The 22,037-nt window shown below is 39.5% G+C and overlaps 2 protein-coding genes across 2 annotated transcripts in view; both read right to left on the bottom strand.

The window, feature by feature from the left end:
• Positions 1-22,037, bottom strand: part of LOC133647025 (filamin-C-like) — a 136,017-nt gene that overhangs the window by 26,428 nt on the left and 87,552 nt on the right. Inside the window, exons 32-40 of the mRNA XM_062043067.1 lie at positions 20,308-20,436; positions 17,953-18,126; positions 17,720-17,884; positions 17,443-17,646; positions 12,620-12,772; positions 12,410-12,532; positions 7,409-7,657; positions 7,053-7,322; positions 6,851-6,988 (exon numbers count right to left, since the gene is read on the bottom strand). Of these exons, the coding sequence (XP_061899051.1) occupies positions 6,851-6,988; positions 7,053-7,322; positions 7,409-7,657; positions 12,410-12,532; positions 12,620-12,772; positions 17,443-17,646; positions 17,720-17,884; positions 17,953-18,126; positions 20,308-20,436 (1,605 nt within the window). The remainder of the gene's footprint in view (positions 1-6,850; positions 6,989-7,052; positions 7,323-7,408; positions 7,658-12,409; positions 12,533-12,619; positions 12,773-17,442; positions 17,647-17,719; positions 17,885-17,952; positions 18,127-20,307; positions 20,437-22,037) is intronic.
• On the bottom strand, positions 1,314-5,672 carry LOC133647024 (uncharacterized protein K02A2.6-like). Its single transcript, XM_062043066.1, has one exon. The coding sequence runs from the start codon at positions 5,360-5,362 to the stop codon at positions 1,385-1,387; it is 3,978 nt and encodes a 1,325-aa protein (XP_061899050.1). The 5' UTR covers positions 5,363-5,672; the 3' UTR covers positions 1,314-1,384.

Genomic DNA, 22,037 nt, shown 5'->3' with positions numbered 1-22,037 from the left:
TATAGCAGATTTTCACAGTTTACATATATATATATATATATATATATATATATATATATATATATATATATATATATATATATATATATATATATATATATATATATATATATATATATATATATATATATATATGTATATATATATATATATTTTTGTATATATATATATACACTACCGTTCAAAAGTTTGGGGTCACCCAAACAATTTTGTGGAATAGCCTTCATTTCTAAGAACAAGAATAGACTGTCGAGTTTCAGATGAAAGTTCTCTTTTTCTGGCCATTTTGAGCGTTTAATTGACCCCACAAATGTGATGCTCCAGAAACTCAATCTGCTCAAAGGAAGGTCAGTTTTGTAGCTTCTGTAACGAGCTAAACTGTTTTCAGATGTGTAAACATGATTGCACAAGGGTTTTCTAATCATCAATTAGCCTTCTGAGCCAATGAGCAAACACATTGTACCATTAGAACACTGGAGTGATAGTTGCTGGAAATGGGCCTCTATACACCTATGTAGATATTGCACCTAAAACCTGACATTTGCAGCTAGAATAGTCATTTACCACATTAGCAATGTATAGAGTGTATTTCTTTAAAGTTAAGACTAGTTTAAAGTTATCTTCATTGAAAAGTACAGTGCTTTTCCTTCAAAAATAAGGACATTTCAATGTGACCCCAAACTTTTGAACGGTAGTGTATATACACACATATATATATATATATATATATATATATATATATATATATATATATATATATATATATATATATATATATATATATATATATATATATATATATATATATATATATATATATATATATATATATATATATATATATATATATATATATATGTGTGTGTGTATATACATATATATGTATATATATATATATATATGTTATGTCTTCCTATAACAATGATGCAGCAGGCACAGATAGATCGTTAACCTTTTATTGTAGCTTACTACTCCGAACATACAGCCGTGTTCCCGCTCTCCAGGAGTATAGTATTGTCATGACAACATTACCCATAATTCCCCGCGTCCCTCACAACTACGGCAGCCCTAGTAGCTCCAAATACATAACATCTCCTCCCCTCTTACAACAGATGTCCCTTTTAGAAAACAACAGAAATAATCAGCTACTATTTCAAAGAACGTAAACATACACATTCAACTTATTTCTGGTATCTAAGATTATCTCAACACGTGACTTAACACAACCAACTAAATGTCACAACCTTATCTTTTTCTTTAAACCACAGCTAACAGGTATATGTTTTAACTCTAACTCAGGGATGAGGGTAGACTGCCTCTATCCCTCAACTGATCCCAAGGGGATTATTCTGCCCCTGATGGTCTGGGATAGTTGCTAACTATTCTAAAGACTCAAGCGTATAGGGGGTCGCCGCTCTCTTTTAGGATACCTGCTCTCTGCAGGGGCATCAGTCTTATTGTCCACTGACGGAAAACCGTCTTTAGGGCTCAACTGCACATGTGTCTCAGTCTCATCTGGAGTCACACTTGCAGCTGGAACAGATGTATCTGGCACTGGATGTCTTACTTGGGTGTGGAGAGGAACTGAAGGGTTGGTCACTGCATCTGTCTGATCTTTCGAGGACAGCTCTGCTGACACTGGTGACGCAGACAGGAGCTGATCAGCATGTCTCCTCCAGACACTGTCACCTGTCTGAACGGAGTAGGAGACTGGTCCAGTCTGAGCAAGGATAGTAGCAGGAACCCATTTAGGTTCTCCACTGTAGTTCCTCGCTAACACAGTCTCGCCTGCTGTGAAGACTCTGTTCTTCGCCTGTCGTTCCCTGCGTTGTATCTGTTTTTCCTGTTGGCCTCGAACTGTGTCTTTTACTGCTGAGGGCTTCAACAGGTCGAAGGTCGTACGCAGGTCTCTCTTGAACATTAGGCTTGCAGGAGATGCCTTTGTAGTGCTGTGAGGAGTGTTTCTGTAGTTCAGCAGAAAAGTATGTAGTCTTTGGTGTAATGTTCCTTGTCCTTGTGATGCTTTCAGTGCACGTTTCAGAGTCTGAACGAACCTTTCAGCAAGGCCATTTGTGGCAGGATGGTAAGGAGCTGAGGTGACATGCTGCACTCCATTTGCTTGTAGAAATGCAGACATTTCATGCGACACCAGCTGAGGTCCGTTGTCAGAGACTAACTGAACCGGAGATCCAAACCGACAGAACATCTCTCCTAGCCTTTCGATGGTCCTTTCTGTGGTGGTAGATCTCATTATCGCCACCTCAGGCCATTTGCTGTGTGCGTCAATAGCAACCAGAAACATTCTGTCTTCCACTGGCCCTGCGAAGTCAATGTGGACCCGCTGCCATGGTTCTTGGGGATATTCCCACGGATGCAGGGGAGCTAATGGTGGGTTATTTCTGGTTTTGTGGCAAGCTGAACAAGATGTAGCCATTTCCTCGATTTGTTTGTCCATGCCTGGCCACCAAAAATAGCTTCTCGCTATTTCTTTCATCTTGACTATTCCACTATGTCCTGCATGAAGCTGTTGCAACATTTTTTCTCGAAGTGACAGTGGAATGATCACTCGCCTCCCCCATAGCAGGCATCCCGACTGGACAGAAAGCTCCAACCTCCTTCCCATATAAGGTTTCAGGCGCACAGTGTCACCAGCAGGTCGACCTTTAACAACAATGTCCATGACCTCTGACAGCTCTGGGTCGTTGCGAGTCACTTTTTTGATCTGCACTGCTGAAACAGGTGCCTTTTCCACCTCTCTAAAGTAAAAAATGTCCTCCGTTTTTGAATCGGGCTTTGTGACTGGAAGAGGAAGTCTGGATAACCCGTCAGCGTTGCAATGGGAGTCTGACTTACGATATTTGATGTCGTAAGCGTGAGCAGATAGCAGCAGAGCCCACCTCTGCAGTCTTGATGCAGCGAGAGATGGTATCCCAGTGTGTGGTCCCAGGATGGTCGTGAGAGGTCGATGGTCCGTTAGGAGAGTGAACTTCCTCCCATATAAATACTGGTGGAATTTCCTCACCCCGAAAACAATGCTCAGTGCCTCTCTTTCTATTTGAGCATAGTTGGACTCTGCCTTGTTCAACGTTCTGGAGGCGAAAGCGATCGGTTTTTCCTCACCATTTGGCAGTATGTGAGATAACACTGCCCCCACTCCATATGGGGATGCATCACAAGCTAGCTGAATTTGGAGTGATGGGTTGAAGTGAGTCAGCACCTCTGATGTGGTTAACGCCCCCTTGGCTTTCTCAAAAGCCTCCTGACAGCTGGCTGTCCATTTCCATGTCTTGTCCTGGCGTAACAACTCATGCAGTGGCTGTAGCAGTGATGCTAGATTAGGAATAAAACGTCCGTAATAGTTCAATAATCCTAAAAAGGATCGCAGCTGGCTGATGTTTTGAGGTGGAGGTGCCTCCACGATGGCTGTGATTTTGGATGGTGCTGTATGAAGTCCTTTAGCATCAATCACATGTCCAAGGTATTCCACAGATGATTGAAAGAAATCACATTTTTCTTTGCGAACTCTTAGTCCATACTCTCTCAATCTTTGAAGTGTAGCATCCAAGTTATGCAGGTGATCTTCATCATTTGCTCCTGTACACAGGATGTCATCCAAATAGCACTGCACTCCTACTAGACCACAGAGTATCTGGTCCATAGCTCGCTGGAACAGAGCCGGGGCAGAAGTGATACCAAAAGGCAGTCTGCAGTATCTGAAAAGCCCTTTGTGTGTGTTAATAGTCAGCATCTCACGTGACTGTTCATCCACCTGCATCTGCAGGTACGCCTGATTGAGATCTATTTTGCTGAACTTTTGACCTCCACTCAGCCCAGCAAATAAGTCATCGATCAGGGGAAGTGGGTACTGTTCTGCTATTAAGGCAGGGTTGACTGTCACCTTAAAGTCTCCACATGTCCGGATTCCACCATTTTTCTTTTGCACTGGAACGATGGGTGTAGCCCACTCACTAGTCGTTACAGGCTCCAAGACTCCATTTTTGACCAAAGCATCCAAATCAGTTTCCACCTTTGATCTGATGGCGTACGGCACTGGTCTCGCTCTCAAAAACACAGGTTTAGTGTCAGGTTTGACATGTAGCTTTACTGTAATATTTTCCATGCAGCCCAGTTCATCACGAAAGACCTCTTTATGCTTTTCCAGTATCATCTGAAGCTGTGTAGAACTGTCTGACATTTTCCTCACCTCTTGCCAGTTGAGATGGATCGCCTTTAACCACACCCGACCCATTATGGCGGCGTAGTCTCCCTGGGTGATGTAGACTGGAAGTCTCACAGTCTGATCGTTACACTGCACCAGTACATCGGTCATTCCTTTCATGTGCACCGTGTGTCCAGTGTATGCTCTGAAAACAGTGTCTGCAGGACGTAGAGGGAGATGTCTCATGTGTTTCCTGTAGATTTTATAAGACACTAATGATGCCCTCGATCCAGTGTCTATTTGCATCTTTATGGAGTGTCCTTCCAACTTGGCTTTGGCCCAGAAACCATCCGAGCTCTCACCCACATTCATTACCCGTATTGTATTCACTGTGGTAGACATGTCCTCCTCAGAAGAATCACTGTTACTCTCCTTTTCATATTTGACTGTGTGAACCTGTCTTTTCTTCTTGTAATGTGCACTTTTCACTTTATTTCCAGTCTTTGAGCCATCCTCTTTGCTCTTTTTATATCTGCACGCCCGCTCCACATGGCCTCTTTTCCCACATTTATGGCAATCCATATCCTTGCACCAACATGCAGATGCAAGATGGCCAGATTTACCACAGCGAAAGCATGGCCCTTGCACATCTTGGTTGATGCTGAGTTTGTGCACTTTCACATGCAGCTGCTGTGCTTCTCTAGATGCCATTTCCATAGACACACTTATATTAATGGCCTTTTCAAGAGTCAGATCACTTTCTGTAAGCAATCTTTTTTGTGCTGCTTCATTTGCCAGTCCACATACAAGCCTGTCTCTTAACGCATCACTCAGTGTGTCACCAAACTCACAGTGTTCGGCCAGTTTACGTAAAGCTGCCATGAACATGGTGACAGACTCACCCTCTTCCTGATGTCGCCGGTGAAATCTGAATCTTTCGGCGATTACCAGAGGTTTGGGGGAGAAATGTTTGGTCAAAATGTCCACAATGTTTTTATACGTTTTACTCCCTGGTTTCTCTGGCTGTAGGATGCTCCGAAGCAGGGTAAATGTCTTCGGGCCGATCACACTCAGAAAAGTAGGTACGATCTTGCCATCATCAATTCCATTTGCTGCGACAAAATAGTCAAAGCGCTCCGTGTATGAGCTCCATTGCTCGACATTCTCATCAAAGGGGCCAATCGAGCCGATAACTCCAGCCATCTTACTGGTCGTCTTACCGCTAATGGCGCTCCGTTTTTGACTTTGGTCGGTGTCGCTGGTCTCCGGTCCCCTCTTCTCTCAGCAGGAATAGTCGGAATGCCGGCGGACACCTGCGCTAGCATTAGCGTTAGCTCGGGGCTCCCGTGAGACAAGGAAAACTTCTCCTCTTCTTAACACTGACAACACGCGTCGGTTCACTCGTCCTCGTCGCCACTTTTGTTATGTCTTCCTATAACAATGATGCAGCAGGCACAGATAGATCGTTAACCTTTTATTGTAGCTTACTACTCCGAACATACAGCCGTGTTCCCGCTCTACAGGAGTATAGTATTGTCATGACAACATTACCCATAATTCCCCGCGTCCCTCACAACTACGGCAGCCCTAGTAGCTCCAAATACATAACAATATATATATATATATATATATATATATATATATATATATATATATATATATATATATATATATATATATATATATATATATATATATATATACTCCCACTAGGAAGGTCGTAGAGACATGAAACAAAAACCTATATATATAAATATATATATATATATATATATATATATATATATATATATATATATACTCCCACTAGGAAGGTCGTAGAGACATGAAACAAAAACCTATATATATATATATATATATATATATATATATATATATATATATATATATATATATATATATATATATATATATATATATATATTATACACATATATGTATTAATACATATATATATATATATATATATATATATATATATATATATATATATATATATATATATATATATATATATATATATTTATATATATAGGTTTTTGTTTCATGTCTCTACGACCTTCCTAGTGGGAGTTACAGGCAGTTTGTTTTTGTTTTTTCCTAGGGGGCGCTAGAGCGCAATTTTGAGTTTTGGGGTTGTTGTTTTTTATTAGATGGCAATTTTCGCAGGTCCTGATGTGTGTGTCAAATTTGGTGAGTTTTGAAGCATGTTAAGTGGGTCAAATCAGAGTTTTTTGTGGCGGCGGAATAATAATAATAATAATAATAAAACCTTACAAATTCAATAGTGTCCTTTGTCCCTGTACAAAGGACTCCCTGTGGGAGTCCTTTATACAGGGTACATGCGGACCCTAATAATAATAATAATAATAGATTTTATTTGTAAAAAGCACTTTACATTGAGTAAACAACCTCAAAGTGCTACAGTGTATTAAAAAAAATAAAAAAATAAAAATAATACAAAATAAATACAAATTAAAAACTAGAACAGCCAAATAGCTAAAACTAGTATGCATATACAGTATCTAAAAAAAGGTTTTTTTCAAAAGAAGGGTTTTTAAGCCTTTTTTAAAAGCATCCACAGTCTGTGGTGCCCTCAGGTGGTCAGGGAGAGCGTTCCACAGACTGGGAGCGGCGAAGCAGTTTAGAGGGAACATTGATCAGGACCATTTGACAACGTGTAAGTTCTACCTGGTTCTTTTACAATGTAGGAGACGCCGCAGGAACCGTCCTTCCTGTCCTCAAAGGATATCTCCGCCTTGCTCGGCCCCTCGACGGCAATGGAAAGCCCTCCAGCACCGGCCTCTCTGGTCCAGATGCTAAATTCAGCTGGAATACAAAAGAAATTAAACCCAGTAAATTCCAACTCGTACGGCACCACACCGCGACTTACAAGGTGCTCCAGCCACGCCTCTCTCCAGCCCGGAGCCTCCGGCACGGACCTTGTGCGGCCCTCCCTCCCCCATGGGCCCCACGGTGAACTGGAAGGGGCTCCCGGGGACATGCTGGCCCCTGTACTTGACGTTGACAGTGTGCGCCCCCATTTCCTGGGGGATGAAGCGCACGCTGTAGGTGCTGTTTCCTCCGTCCACCAGGTCGGCGTCCGTTATCTTCCCGCTGGGGCTGGTCACCTGGGCTGTCATGGCCTGCGAGCCTCCCTCCGCTGGAGAGGTGGAACCGCACGGCGGGTGAGGTAGGAAAATAGCTCAAAGATACGTGAAGATGTAAGAGGAGGGCGGAGCGTCTCACCCTCAGGTCTGGCGGTGATGCCGGCGAAGCTGCTGAGGCTCTCTCGGCCCAGGAAGTCTCCAAACACATCTCTGAAGGGGCTTCCTCCTCCGCCCACCTGGGTGCTCTCCTCCACCCGGACCTCCCGCTTGGTCTCACCGCCGCGGGTTTTGCTGATCTCCGTGCGCTCGGTGCGGGTGTAGGTGTGGCTGCTGCGGGTGAACGTCCTCGTTAGTCTCTCCTGGGCGGACACCATCTGGAACCAGTTTCCTACGACAAGGAGAAGGATGTGAGGATACAGCTCAGTTCAACTTGGACTGCATACGACGTGATAGAATTACGTTGTTCGAGAGCCAATATTGGTGACCTTTCGGTATTGAACTGCAGTGATTTGGTGCCACTCCAACAATCATTCCCGTTAAAATCGTGAATGAAACGGGAACTAACTAAATCATTACAGTGCACTGTTTCGTAATGCACTTGTCACCGGTCCTGTTCATTAACTTTAACAGAATTTCTAGGCGCAGTCAGGGTGTGGAGGGTCCGATAATGGCTTTTTTGCCGATATCCGATATTGTCCAACTCTTAATTACCGATTCTGATATCAACCGATACCGATATATACAGTCGTGGAATTAACACATTATTATGTATAATTTTGTTGTGATGCATTAAACAATGTAACTTTACCATGAATTGATTAACGTGGACCCCTGACTTGGTGGTAGCGGGGGGGTGTATAGTGTAGCGTCCCGGAAGAGTTAGTGCTGCAAGGGGTTCTGGGTATTTGTTATGTTGTGTTTAAGTTGTGTTACAGTGCGGGTGTTCTCCCGAAATGTGTTTGTCATTCTTGTAATAATGCTCATTGTCATTTCTGTATTTTTATTTTTATTTTTTTAATTTTCACTAACTGCTTATTTGCTATTACTTTTACCATCATATTTGTACATGTCGTATTTGCTGATGTTGCTCTGTTGTTGTTGTTGTTGTTGTTGTTGTTGTTGTTGTGTTTGCTGTTGTTGTTTTTGTCTCTCTGTCTAATCCCCCTCTTGTCCCCACAATTCCCCCCTCTGTCTTCCTTTTTCTCTCTTTCTATCCCCTCCTGCTCCGGCCCGGCTGCACCAAATGATAATATAAATACATTTAATAAAGTCATAATACAAGTAAGGCAACAAGAGAAGTATCCTACACTTCTCTTTTGTAAAGTAAATCTGAACAGCCGATATGGGCATCTACATCTGCTATATGATTTGCCCGAGAAGCTGGGCAGGACATTATAAAAAAAATAAATAATAATAATAATAATAATAAATTAATTACCGATTCCGATATCAACCGATACCGATATATACAGTCGTGTAATTAACACATTATTATGTCTAATTTTGTTGTGATGCATTAAACAATGTAACTTTACCATGAATTGATTAACGTGGACCCCTGACTTGGTGGTAGCGGGGGGGTGTATAGTGTAGCGTCCCGGAAGAGTTAGTGCTGCAAGGGGTTCTGGGTATTTGTTATGTTGTGTTTAAGTTGTGTTACAGTGCGGGTGTTCTCCCGAAATGTGTTTGTCATTCTTGTTTGGTGTGGGTTCCCAGTGTGGCGCATATTTAAAACAGTGTTAAAGTTGTTAATACGGTCACCCTCAGTGTGACCTGTATGGCTGTTGACCAATATATAGCAGGGGTTTGTAACCTTTTTTGCCCTTTGCGGCCCAAATTTTCCACCACAGAGGGGCCCTGGGGTCCACTCCAATATTAACACTGAGAGGTTTCTCATTGTCATCCCATTGGGTTGAGTTTTTTTCTTGCCCTGATGTGGGATCTGTTGTCTGATGTCGTTGTGGCTTGTGCAGCCCTTTGAGACACTCGTGAATTAGGGCTATATAAGTAAACATTGATTGATTGATTGATTGATTGAAATAGTAACCATATTTTTAATTGTATTCAATAATCTAACTTACCCACTTAAATTTTAACAGGATAAACATTGACAAATGATACGAAAGCATGTGTTAATTATTATCCAGGCTTAGGTCAGGCTGATTGAAAAATAAATTCTAATCAAACATGCTGCAAACGACTCATAGAAACTGATGAAAAACTAATTTACGTAGATGTGGAGTGCTAAAATAAATTAATTCTAACTGAATGAATAATAATTAATAATAATGTATATGTTTCTTAAATAAACTGTCAATAAAATTGAAGTGTAAATGAAAATATAAATATAGCTTCACCACTTTAGTCCTAATTTTTGCGCTAAATAAACTTCTGTAAGACTTTAGCTCCAGACTTCCGTTTGAGATTGTCATTACTGCCACCAGTGGTGGAAAAGTGTATTACAGGTGAGGACCGCTCAGGCCCTTATGGTCCAGAGCTGAGAAACAGATATTTTTTGGAGGCCCTGAAGGTTGCACTTGCGGCCCAACACTGGTTTATATATCAAAATAAAAAATTTTTTAAATTTATTACCACATGACCTCCATCCTCAACCCTCTAAGGCAGGGGTGTCTAGATTGCGGCCCGGGGGCCATTGGCAGCCCGCAGGTCATTTTTTAACCGCCCCGCGGCACATTTTAAAAATACGATTGAAAAAAATAAAAAAACATAAAAAGTGATATAAAAGCATAACAGGTGAAATGTAACAAGAAAATGTTGCAATGTTTACTCTAATAACACAAAGCTGCCTTGCAGGCTGTTTCTTTCTTTAAAAAATAATAATGAATCAAAATCAATGTCATTATGAATTATTGACCTATTCAAGGCTCCAATTACGCCACATTTAATATTCCACTTTGAGATATTTTTTGGGGAAAAATGTTGCATATTTTGTGTTTGCCATATAAAAAACCGAGCTGTTATTTTTTTTAAAGAAGGGCCTAAAACGAACAAACAAAAAAAACATAAAAAACTTATAATTGACGGATAGATCTGAAGTTGATCTCGAGATTATTGTTTTAAAAGTAAACAGTAAAAAAAAAATTATAATTTATTTTTTAACACTTTAATGAGTAGGACCCTTTTGGATCCCCAATAATTTTAGTGTGATTTGTTTTTAAGTGTCATTGCTAAAAAAAATAATAATGAATTAAAATCAATGGTGTTATGAGTTATTGACCTTTTTAAGGCTCCCATTATTATATAATCTCAAATATTCCACTTAAAAATGTTATTGGGTGAAAATATTGCATATTTTGTGTTTTTTCCATAAAAAAACAGGGTTTTCTTTGACAAAAAGAGCATACAACTTAAATCTTTAAAAACGTTATATTGACAGATAGATATACCTAGTGTTGATCTAGAGATTTAAAACTTGAATGATAATAAAAATTAAAGCTGCAAGCAGCGATGGACGGGACCGACTTTGAGGGCTCATAAAATCCAAACCGGAGCAGTAATTAAAACACTTTCATCAACTTTTAATCAGAAGGGTTCAATCTCTCTACTGTGCTAATTTGAAGCCGACACGACAAACGCGCTCAGAGGAGATCATGTTTGGAAAAAGGTGACTGTTTTTACACAACTTTTGTTTTGAAGGGGAAATTGCAAACTTCCTGTTGATTTTTGCTGGGGGTTGTCAGTGTATGAAATATAGGTCTAAGTGAGACCTACATAGAGGTTTTTGTTTCATGTCTCTACGACATTCCTACTGGGAGTTACAGGCAGTTTTGTCTGTGTTTTCTTCCTAGGGGGCGCTAGAGCACAATTTTGACTTTTGGGGTTTGGTTTTTTGATTAGATCGCAATTTTCGCCAGTCCTGATGTGTGTGTCCAATGTGGTGAGTTTTGAAGCATGTTAAGTGGGTCAAATTACAGCTCAAAGAGGCGGCGGTATAATAATAAAACGCTAGAAATACAATAGGGTCCTCTGTCACAACTTTTGTTTTGAAGGGGGAATTGCAAACTTCCTGTTGATTTTTGCTGGGGATTGTCAGTGTATGAAATATAGGTCTAAGTGAGACCTACATACAGGTTTTTGTTTCATGTCTCTACGACATTCCTACTGGGAGTTACAGGCAGTTTTGTCTGTGTTTTCTTCCTAGGGGGGCGCTAGAGCGCAATTTTGAGTTTTGGGGTTTGGTTTTTTGATTAGATCGCAATTTTCGCCAGTCCTGATGTGTGTGTCCAATGTGGTGAGTTTTGAAGCATGTTAAGGGGGTCAAATTACAGCTCAAAGAGGCGGCGGTATAATAATAAAACGCTAGAAATACAATAGGGTCCTCTGTCACAACTTTTGTTTTGAAGGGGGAATTGCAAACTTCCTGTTGATTTTTGCTGGGGGTTGTCAGTGTATGAAATATAGGTCTAAGTGAGACCTACATAGAAGATTTTGTTTCATGTCTCTACGACATTCCTACTGGGAGTTACAGACAGTTTTGTCTGTGTTTTCTTCTTAGGGGGCGCTAGAGCGCAATTTTGAGTTTTGGGGTTTGGTTTTTTATTAGATCGCAATTTTCGCCAGTCCTGATGTGTGTGTCCAATTTGGTGAGTTTTGAAGCATGTTAAGTGGGTCAAATTACAGCTCAAAGAGGCGGCGGTATAATAATAAAACGCTAGAAATACAATAGGGTCCTCTGTCCCAACTTTTGTTTTGAAGGGGGAATTGCAAACTTCCTGTTGATTTTTGCTGGGGGTTGTCAGTGTATGAAATATAGGTCTAAGTGAGACCTACATAGAGGTTTTTGTTTCATGTCTCTACGGTATAATAATAAAACGCTAGAAATACAATAGGGTCCTCTGTCCCAAAGGGACTCGGTCCCTAATAATAATACTGAATAATGACACATTTTTAATATTTTTTTTTACCAAAACCCTTTGTGGTCCCCCTGAGTGGAGGCCTAAATGTAAAAAATATCAAAATGGGCCCCGCTTGCTTTGATTTTTCAGTGTGTGGCCCTCAGTGGAAAAAGTTTGGACACCCCTGCTCTAAGGTAAACACAAGCCAGACATAGCTGTAGTCCCAAAGCCTACTTAGGTGAACTGAACTGTTTGGCGGGATCTTAGCTTTAAAGTGTGCTGACCTGGAATCTTGAGGTTTAGTCCACAGGTGCTTCCCACTGAAGCGATAGAAGACGCTTGTCTCTTCCTGGTTATGCTCTCCTTGATCCTTCCTTCGCCGGTCACCTTGACTGTGAACGGACTCCCTGGGAGGACATTATTCACCAAAGTTTTAGAAGGGTTTGCTTTTCTTTTTCAGTGAAACGTTACCGAGCACCAGATTCCCGCCGCACCTGGGATGTGCTTTTCTGCAAACTTGATGTTGACGGTGTAATTTCCGGGCTCTGTCGGACAGTAGGTGACTCTGCACGTCCCGTCCTCCATATCTTCACAGTTGATGTCCACTTTGCTCGGACCCTCGATGGACAACGCGAGTCCACCATAACCTAAAAGGACAAAAAGACTCATAAAGGTCTAGACCAGGGGTCACCAACACGGTGCCCGCGGGCACCAGGTAGCCCGTAAGGACCAGATGAGTAGCCCGCTGGACTGTTCTAAAAAATAGCTCAAATAGCAGCACTTACCAGTGAGCTGCCTCTATTTTTTTTAATTTTAATTATTTACTAGCAAGCTGGTCTCGCTTTGCTCGACATTTTTAATTCTAAGAGAGACAAAACTCAAATAGAATTTGAAAATCCAAGAAAATATTTTAAAGACTTGGTCTTCGCTTGTTTAAATAAATTCATAAATTTTTTTTACTTTGCTCCTTATAACTTTCAGAAAGACAATTTTAGAGAAAAAAATACAACCTTAAAAATTATTTTAGGATTTTTAAACACATATACCTTTTTACCTTTTGAATTCCTTCCTCTTCTTTCCTGACAATTTAAATCAATGTTCAAGTAAATTAATTGTTTTTATTTTAAAGAATAATAAATACATTTTAATTTAATTCTTCATTTTAGCTTCTGTTTTTTCGACAAAGAATATTTGTGAAATATTTCTTCAAACTTATTATGATTAAAATTTTTTTTAAAATTCTGGCAAATCTAGAAAATCTGTAGAATCAAATTTAAATCTTATTTTAAAGTCTTTTGAATTCTGGAAAATCCAGAAGAAATAATGATTTGTCTTTGTTAGAAATATAGCTTGGTCCAATTTGTTATATATTCTAACAAAGTGTTGATTGGATTTTAACCTATTTAAAACATGTCATCAAAATTGTAAAATTAATCTTAATCAGGAAAAATTACTAATGATGTTCCATAAATTCTTTTTTTAATTGTTTCAAAAAGACCCGAATTAGCTAGTTTTTCTCTTCTTTTTTTCGGTTGAATTTTGAATTTTAAAGAGTCGAATTTGAAGATAAACTATGTTTCAAAATTTAATTGTCATTTTTTTCGTGTTTTCTCCTCTTTTAAACCGTTCAATTAAGTGTAAATATCATTAATTATTAATAATAACATAGAGTTAAAGGTAAATTGAGCAAATTGGCTATTTCTGGCAATTTATTGAAGTGTGTATCAAACTGGTAGCCCTTCGCATTAATCAGTACCCAAGAAGTAGCTCTTGGTTTCAAAAAGGTTGGTGACCCCTGGTCTAGACTCTTGGCTATGAAGGTTCTCGCAGAAGGTGACCAGAATGCCATTTGTTTACAAGTGAGTGGAATGCTAATGCGGAGGATTCCGACTATTTTGGACTGGTAGTAGTCGACCCACAGCGATGGTTCTGCCACACAATGATACTTCAATGCTAACGAGGGGAAATGACACTTCGACGACTGTCCTTGTCTTTGACAGTTAGGATTGATTGTTTGTATGTCACTACAATAGGGGCAAAACCATCCTTGCCCAGGCACACCCTCCTGGTTTTTGGAGTATAAATATTTGGGGTTTTGGCACGCTAGTCTAGATCTGACCAATTTAAGTCTAAGACTAGATCTGACCAATCTAAGTCTAAGACTAGATCCGCCCCATCTAAGTGTAAGACTAGATGTGACCAATCTAAGTCTATGACTAGATGTGACCCGTATAAGTCTAAGACTAGATCTGATCAGTCTAAGTCTAAGACTACGTCTGATCAGTCTAAGTCTATTAGCATGAACTGATGAAGCAAAACATCTTCCAAGACCAACCAAGGTCTGACCGATCTAAATCTAAGACTAGATCTGACCAGTCTAAGTCTATGAGCATGAACTGATGAAGCAAAATGTCTTCCAAACCCAACCAAGATCAAACCGATCTAAGTCTAAGACTAGATCTGACCAATGTAAGTCTAAGACTAGATCTGACCAGTCAAAGTCTAAGACTAGATCTGACCAGTCTAAGTCTAAGACTAGATCTGACCAATCTACGTCTAAGACTAAATGTAACCAATCTAAGTCTATGACTAGATCTGACCAATCTGAGTCTAAGACTAGATCTGACCAAGTCTAAGTCTAAGACTAGATCTGACCCGTCTAAGTCTAAGACTAGATCTGCCCAGTCAAAGTCTAAGACTAGATCTGACCAAGTCTAAGTCTAAGACTAGATCTGACCCGTCTAAGTATAAGACTAGATCTGACCAGTCAAAGTCTAAGACTAGATCTGACCAGTCTAAGTCTAAGACTAGATCTGACCAATCTACGTCTAAGACTAGATCTGACCAATCTGAGTCTAAGACTAGATCTGACCAAGTCTAAGTCTAAGACTAGATCTGACCCGTCTAAGTCCAAGACTAGATCTGACCAATCTAAGACTAGATGTGACCAATCTAAGTGTAAAACTAGATGTGACCAATCTAAGTATAAGACTAGATTTGCCCAGTCTAAGACTAGATCTGACCAATCTAAGTCTATGACTAGATGTGATCAATCTTAGTCTAAGACTAGATGTGACCAATCTAAGTCTAAGACTAGATGTGACCAATCTAAGTGTAAGACTAGATCCGACCAATCTAAGTCTAAGACTAGATCTGACCAATCTAAGTCTATGACTAGATGTGATTAATCTTAGTCTAAGACTAGATGTGACCAATCTAAGTCTAAGACTAGATGTGACCAATCTAAGTGTAAGACTAGATCCGACCAATATAAGTCTAAGACTAGATTTGACCAATCTAAGACCAAGAACAAATCTGACAAATCTAAGTTTAAGACTAGATCTGACCAATCTAAGTGTAAGACGAGATCTGACCAATCTAAGTCTAAGACTAGATCTGACCAATCTAAGTCTATGACTAGATGTGATTAATCTTAGTCTAAGACTAGATGTGACACCAATCTAAGTCTAAGACTAGATCTGACCAATCTAAGTGTAAGACTAGCTCTGACCAGTCTAAGTGTAAGACTAGATCTGACCAGTCTAAGTCTAAGACTAGATGTGACCAATCTAAGTCTAAGACTAGATGTGACCAATCTAAGTCTAAGACTAAATTTGGCCAGTCTAAGTGTAAGACTAGATCTGACCAATATAAGTCTAAGACTAGATCTGACCAGTCTAAGTCTAAGACTACATATGACCAGTCTAAGTCTCAGACTAGAACTGACCAATCTAAATGCAAGACTAGATCTGACCAGTCTAAGTCTAAGACTAGAACTGACCAATCTAAGTCTAAGACTAGATGTGACCAGTCTAAGTGTAAGACTAGATCTGACCAATCTAAGTCTAAGACTAGCTCTGACCAGTCTAAGTCTAAGACTAGATCTGACCATTCTATATGTAAGACTAGATCTGACCAATCTAAGTGTAAGACTAGATCTGACCAATCTAAGTCTAAGACTAAATCTGACCAGTCTATGTGTAAGACTAGATCTGACCAATCTAAGTGTAAGACTAGATCTGACCAATCTAAGTCTAAGACTAAATCTGACCAGTCTATGTGTAAGACTAGATCTGACCAATCTAAGTCTAAGACTAGATCTGACCAGTCTAAGTCTAAGACTAGATCTGACCAGTCTAAGTCTAAGACTAGATCTGACCAGTCTAAATGCAAGACTAGATCTGACCAGTCTAAGTCTAAGACTAGAACTGACCAATCTAAGTCTAAGACTAGATGTGACCAGTCTAAGTGTAAGACTAGAGCTGACCAGTCTAAGTGTAAGACTAGATCTGACCAATCTAAGTCTATGACTAGATCTGACCAATCTAAGTCTAAGACTAGCTCTGACCAGTCTAAGTCTAAGACTAGATGTGACCAATCTAAATGTAAGACTAGATCTGACCAATCTAAGTATAAGACTAAATCTGACCAGTCTATGTGTAAGACTAGATCTGACCAATCTAAGTCTAAGACTAGCTCTGACCAGTCTAAGTCTAAGACTAGATGTGACCAATCTAAATGTAAGACTAGATCTGACCAATCTAAGTGTAAGACTAGATCTGACCAATCTAAGTCTAAGACTAGATGTGACCAATCTAAATGTAAGACTAGATCTGACCAATCTAAGTGTAAGACTAGATATGACCAATCTAAGTCTAAGACTAGATGTGACCAATCTAAATGTAAGACTAGATCTGACCAATCTAAGTGTAAGACTAGATATGACCAATCTAAGTCTAAGACTAGATGTGACCAATCTAAATGTAAGACTAGATCTGACCAATCTAAGTGTAAGACTAGATCTGACCAGTCTAAGTCTAAGACTAAATGTGACCAATCTAAGTCTAAGACTAGATGTGACCAATCTAAGTCTAAGACTAGATCTGACCAATCTAAATGTAAGACTAGATCTGACCAGTCTAAGTGTAAGACTAGATCTGACCAATCTAAGTCTAAGACTAGATGTGACCAATCTAAATGTAAGACTAGATATGACCAATCTAAGTCTAAGACTAGATGTGACCAATCTAAATGTAAGACTAGATCTGACCAATCTAAGTGTAAGACTAGATCTGACCAGTCTAAGTCTAAGACTAAATGTGACCAATCTAAGTCTAAGACTAGATGTGACCAATCTAAGTCTAAGACTAGATCTGACCAATCTAAGTCTAAGACTAGATCTGACCAGTCTATGTGTAAGACTAGATCTGACCAATCTAAGTCTATGAGCACGAACTGACGTAGCGAAACGTCTCCCAAGACCAACCAAGCAGTCCAGTTGCTTGAGACTCTGGACTCTTGTCCTTCTGGCACTCGCCTGCGTTCCTCGTGTCCACAAAGAACTCGGCCATCTCGAAGGTGTGCGCCTCCACCAGGCCTTTGCCGAAAGCTTTGACCCGGCTGGCCTCGCCGATCTCCGACTGTCCGACCATGATCTTGAAAGGGCTGTTGGCTACGTGCACGCCGTTCTTCCTCACGCTCACTTCATGCTCGCCAACTTCCTTCGGGGTGAAGGAGATACCTGCCAGGGAAAAATGGAAGATAAGTCACCCGGACGCACGAATCGAGGTTGTTGGTTCTAATGCTTTCCCCACCAAGATGTCTGTTGGGCAGCCTTTTGAGCAGGCAGGGTTCCTCGTTGCCCGACGGCGCCCGGATACTCGCGCTGAGCGAGCTCAGGTCCGTTTCGGCGATCTTGAGCGAGACGTCGGCGGACGTGCCCACGTTCAGCTGCGACGTCCTGGTAATGGTGTCGTCCCCTGGACAAGGCAGAAGACGTTGTGTTCAGACGTTTGCCCAGCCGGCAGAAATCATCCATTTCCCTCACCGGTGATCTTGGCGGTGAACGGGCTGCCGGGAATGTGCTTGTTGTCAAACTTGACAATGATGTTGTAGTCTCCGGGCGCCGTGGGCAGGTAGGACACGGCGCAGGTGCCGTCCTTGTTGTCCTTACAGGTGATCTCTGCCTTGGAGGGACCCTCCACTGCTAGCGACAGACCGCCTGGCAGGGGAAAATAAGCCGTTTCTCACATGCACCTTCTCTCTCTCTCTGTGTGTTACTTTGAAGGAGAACTGCACTACATGGGGGGATTTTTGCCTCTTATTATGAAAATGCCTTCTAAAAAGAGATGTCCGATAATGGCTTTTAAACAGAAACAAAACGCTGGACGACAGCAAAAACTTACGGCGTCCACAAAGTACATCCGTACGTGACATGACAATCAACGATGTCCACACAGATAAGGATAGCAACAAGGTAAATAGTAGAGATGTCCGATAATGGCTTTTTTGCCGATATCCGATATTGTCCAACTCTTAATTACCGATTCCGATATCAACCGATACCGATATATACAGTCGTGGAATTAACACATTATTATGCCTAATTTTGTTGTGATTCCCCACTGGATGCATTAAACAATGTAACAAGGTTTTCCAAAATAAATCAACTCAAGTTATGGAAAAAAAAATGCCAACATGGCACGGAATCGGTAATTAAGAGTTGGACAATATCGGAATATCGGATATCGGTAAAAAAGCCATTATCGGACATCTCTAATAATAATGTGCCGTTGCTTAGTGTGTGTGCTGTGTAGAGCTCGGCAGGGTAACCACGTAACACTCCGTGTCAGTAGGTGGCAGTGCTTTGGAAAAGTCGGAATGTGTCGGGTGAGACGAGGGTGGTTTTGTCGTGACCACAGCAGGCAGGGTGCAGGTAAAAAGGTATGCAATGCTTAAACCAAAAATGGACTTAAAAGGGAAAGGGAAAGGAAAAGGCGAAAGTAGAACTGAACTGGCTACAAAGTAAACAGAAACAAAATGCTGGACGACAGCAAAAACTTACGGCGTCCACAAAGTACATCCGTACGTGACATGACAATCAACAATGTCCGCACAGATAAGGATAGCAACAAGGTAAATAGTAGAGATGGCCGATATTGTCCAACTCTTAATTACCGATTCCGACATCAACCAATACCGATATATACAGTCGTGAAACTAACACATTATTATGCGTAATTTTGTTGTGATGCCCCGCTGGATGCATTAAACAATGTAACAAGGTTTTCCAAAATAAATCAACTCAAGTTATGGAAAAAAAAATGCCAACGTGGCACGGAATCGGTAATTAAGAGTTGGACAATATTGGAATATCGGATATCGGCAAAAAAGCCATTACATATATACTTACATCATGTATATACTACATGTTATTATAAATATTACTACATTACATATATACTTACATCATGTATATATTACATGTTATTATGAATGTTACTACATTACATATATACTTACATCATGTATATATCACATGTTATTATGAATGTTACTAGATTACATATATACTTAAATAATGTATATATTACATGTTATTATAAATGTTACTACATTACATATATACTTACATCATGTATATATTACATGTTATTATGAATGTTACTACATTACATGTATACTTACATCATGTATATACTACATGTTATTATGAATATTACTACATTACATATATACTTACATCATGTATATACTACATGTTATTATAAATATTACTACATTACATATATACTTACATCATGTATATATCACATGTTATTATGAATGTTACTACATTACATATATACTTAAATAATGTATATATTACATGTTATTATAAATGTTACTACATTACATATATACTTACATCATGTATATAAAACCCTAATGGAGGTGTTTGAATGTTTTTTTAGGGGCTTTATAGGCAGAGTAGAGCGGCTTCCATAGGCTCCACTTTTGATCGCATCAATTTAATATTTAGAATGCATTAAAAAAAAAATCCATCCGTCATGTCTTTCATACGGAGCCCCTAAAGGGACATGGGGGGAAAAAAAAAAAGTATAATTATTTTTTATTTATTAATTTTTTTTACATGTGTAAAAAATAAAAAATAAACAAAAATGATAAGTTTTTTATAACTTTATAAAAAGTTTCTCGTGCGCACAAGAAAGTTTCTCCTGCGCACGAGAATCTCGTGCCCACGAGATACATGTCTAAAAAAATAAATACAAATAAATTATAAATAAAATAATTTCCCCCATGTCCCTTTAGGGGCTCCGTACTTTCATAATGATTGTGAACGATAGGCAAAATCCCCCCCCAAAAAGTGCACTTCCCCTTTAAATTGCCAATTCGTTCGTACCTTCTCCTGCATTCTTGGTGATCACAGTAAAGGTGGCCGCTTTGTTGACCATCCCGTAACTCAGACCAGGACCGTAGGCCGACACCACTCCACTGTTGACCGCGTCCACAAAGAACTGCAGCGGGCTTCCTGTCAGCCAAAAAAACAAACAAAAGTGAAGCAGTTTATAACGAGTGTGTTCTAATTAGCATTTGGTGACGGGCAATAAGTTCATTATTGTTTATGAACGTCTCAAGTAATTATGTAGACCAAGGCGTGAAATTGTCTGACGCCGCGTTAAACCCGAGTCGATGCTCAAACAAGGTGCGAGGTAACACAATGCTATGACTCGGGTAACGCTTGTTTTATTTCATGCTAATTAAACAAGTTGTCATTGTTACATTTCCTTTGAAATCCCCGACATTTCATGCAGATTGCTGAACATAAAATCAGACTTTAGAAGTAACTTCAACCAGAATATCTGAGGATAACATAAACTGGTGTACAGTCGTGGTCAAAAGTATACGTACACCTGTAAAGAACATAATGTCATGGCTGTCTTGAGTTTACAATCATTTCTACAACTCTTATTTTTTTGTGTTAGAGCAGTGGTCCCCAACCACCGGGCCGCGGCCCGGTACCGGTCCGTGGACCGATTGGTACCGGGCCGCGACCGCACAAAAAAAAAAAAAAAAAAAAAAATTTTTTTTTTTTTTAAATTAAATCAACATAAAAAATATATATATACATATATATATATATATTTTTTTTTTTTTTTTTTTTAATTAAATCAACATAAAAAACACAATATATACATTATATATCAATATAAATCAATACAGTCTGCAGGGATACAGTCCGTAAGCACACATGGTTGTATTTCTTTATGAAAAAAAAAAAAAAAAAAAAAAAAAAATGTTTTTTTTTTTTTTTTTTTTAAATTAAATCAACATAAAAAATATATATATACATATATATATATATATTTTTTTTTTTTTAATTAAATCAACATAAAAAACACAATATATACATTATATATCAATATAAATCAATACAGTCTGCAGGGATACAGTCCGTAAGCACACATGGTTGTATTTCTTTATGAAAAAAAAAAAAAAAAAAAAATTTTTTTTACTAACCCCCCCGGTCCGTGGGACAAATTTTCAAGCGTTGACCGGTCCGCAAGTACAAAAAGGTTGGGGACCACTGTGTTAGAGTGATTGGAGCACATACTTGTTGGTCACAAGAAACATTCATGAAGTTTGCTTCTTTTATGAATTTATTATGGGTCTACTGAAAATGTGAGCAAATGTGCTGGGTCAAAAGTATACGTACAGCAATGTTAATATTTGCTTCCATGTCCCTTGGCAAGTTTCACTGCAATAAGGCGCTTTTGGTAGCCATCCACAAGCTTCTGATTGACTTTTTGACCACTCCTCTTGACAAAATTGGTGCAGTTCAGCTACATTTGTTGGTTTTCTGACATGGACTTGTTTCTTCAGCATTGTCCACACGTTTAACCCTTGTGTAAAGTTCATATTGTTGTTACTCAGCCAGCGTTTGTGGGTCTGATGGACCCGTTGCCTCACAATCAAACACTTTTATGTTAAAATACTGAACAGATGTTGACCTTATCTCAAAAAAACATCTGTTCAGTATTTTAACATAAAAGTGTTTGATTGTCATTTCAAAGCAGCTTAAGGTCCCAAGAGCAACTGAGCAAACAATTGTAAGTATAAAGTGCATGGCAC

Source organism: Entelurus aequoreus, linkage group LG03, assembly GCF_033978785.1.
Source record: "Entelurus aequoreus isolate RoL-2023_Sb linkage group LG03, RoL_Eaeq_v1.1, whole genome shotgun sequence".
Classification (NCBI taxonomy): Eukaryota; Metazoa; Chordata; class Actinopteri; order Syngnathiformes; family Syngnathidae; genus Entelurus; species Entelurus aequoreus.
Note: the sequence above shows the minus strand (reverse complement) of the source record. Positions and strands in the feature narration are given on the sequence as shown.

Excerpts from the sequence above, each read along its gene's own strand:
- LOC133647024 (XM_062043066.1), bottom strand. The coding sequence starts at position 5,362 with ATGGCTGGAGTTATCGGCTCGATTGGCCCCTTTGATGAGAATGTCGAG.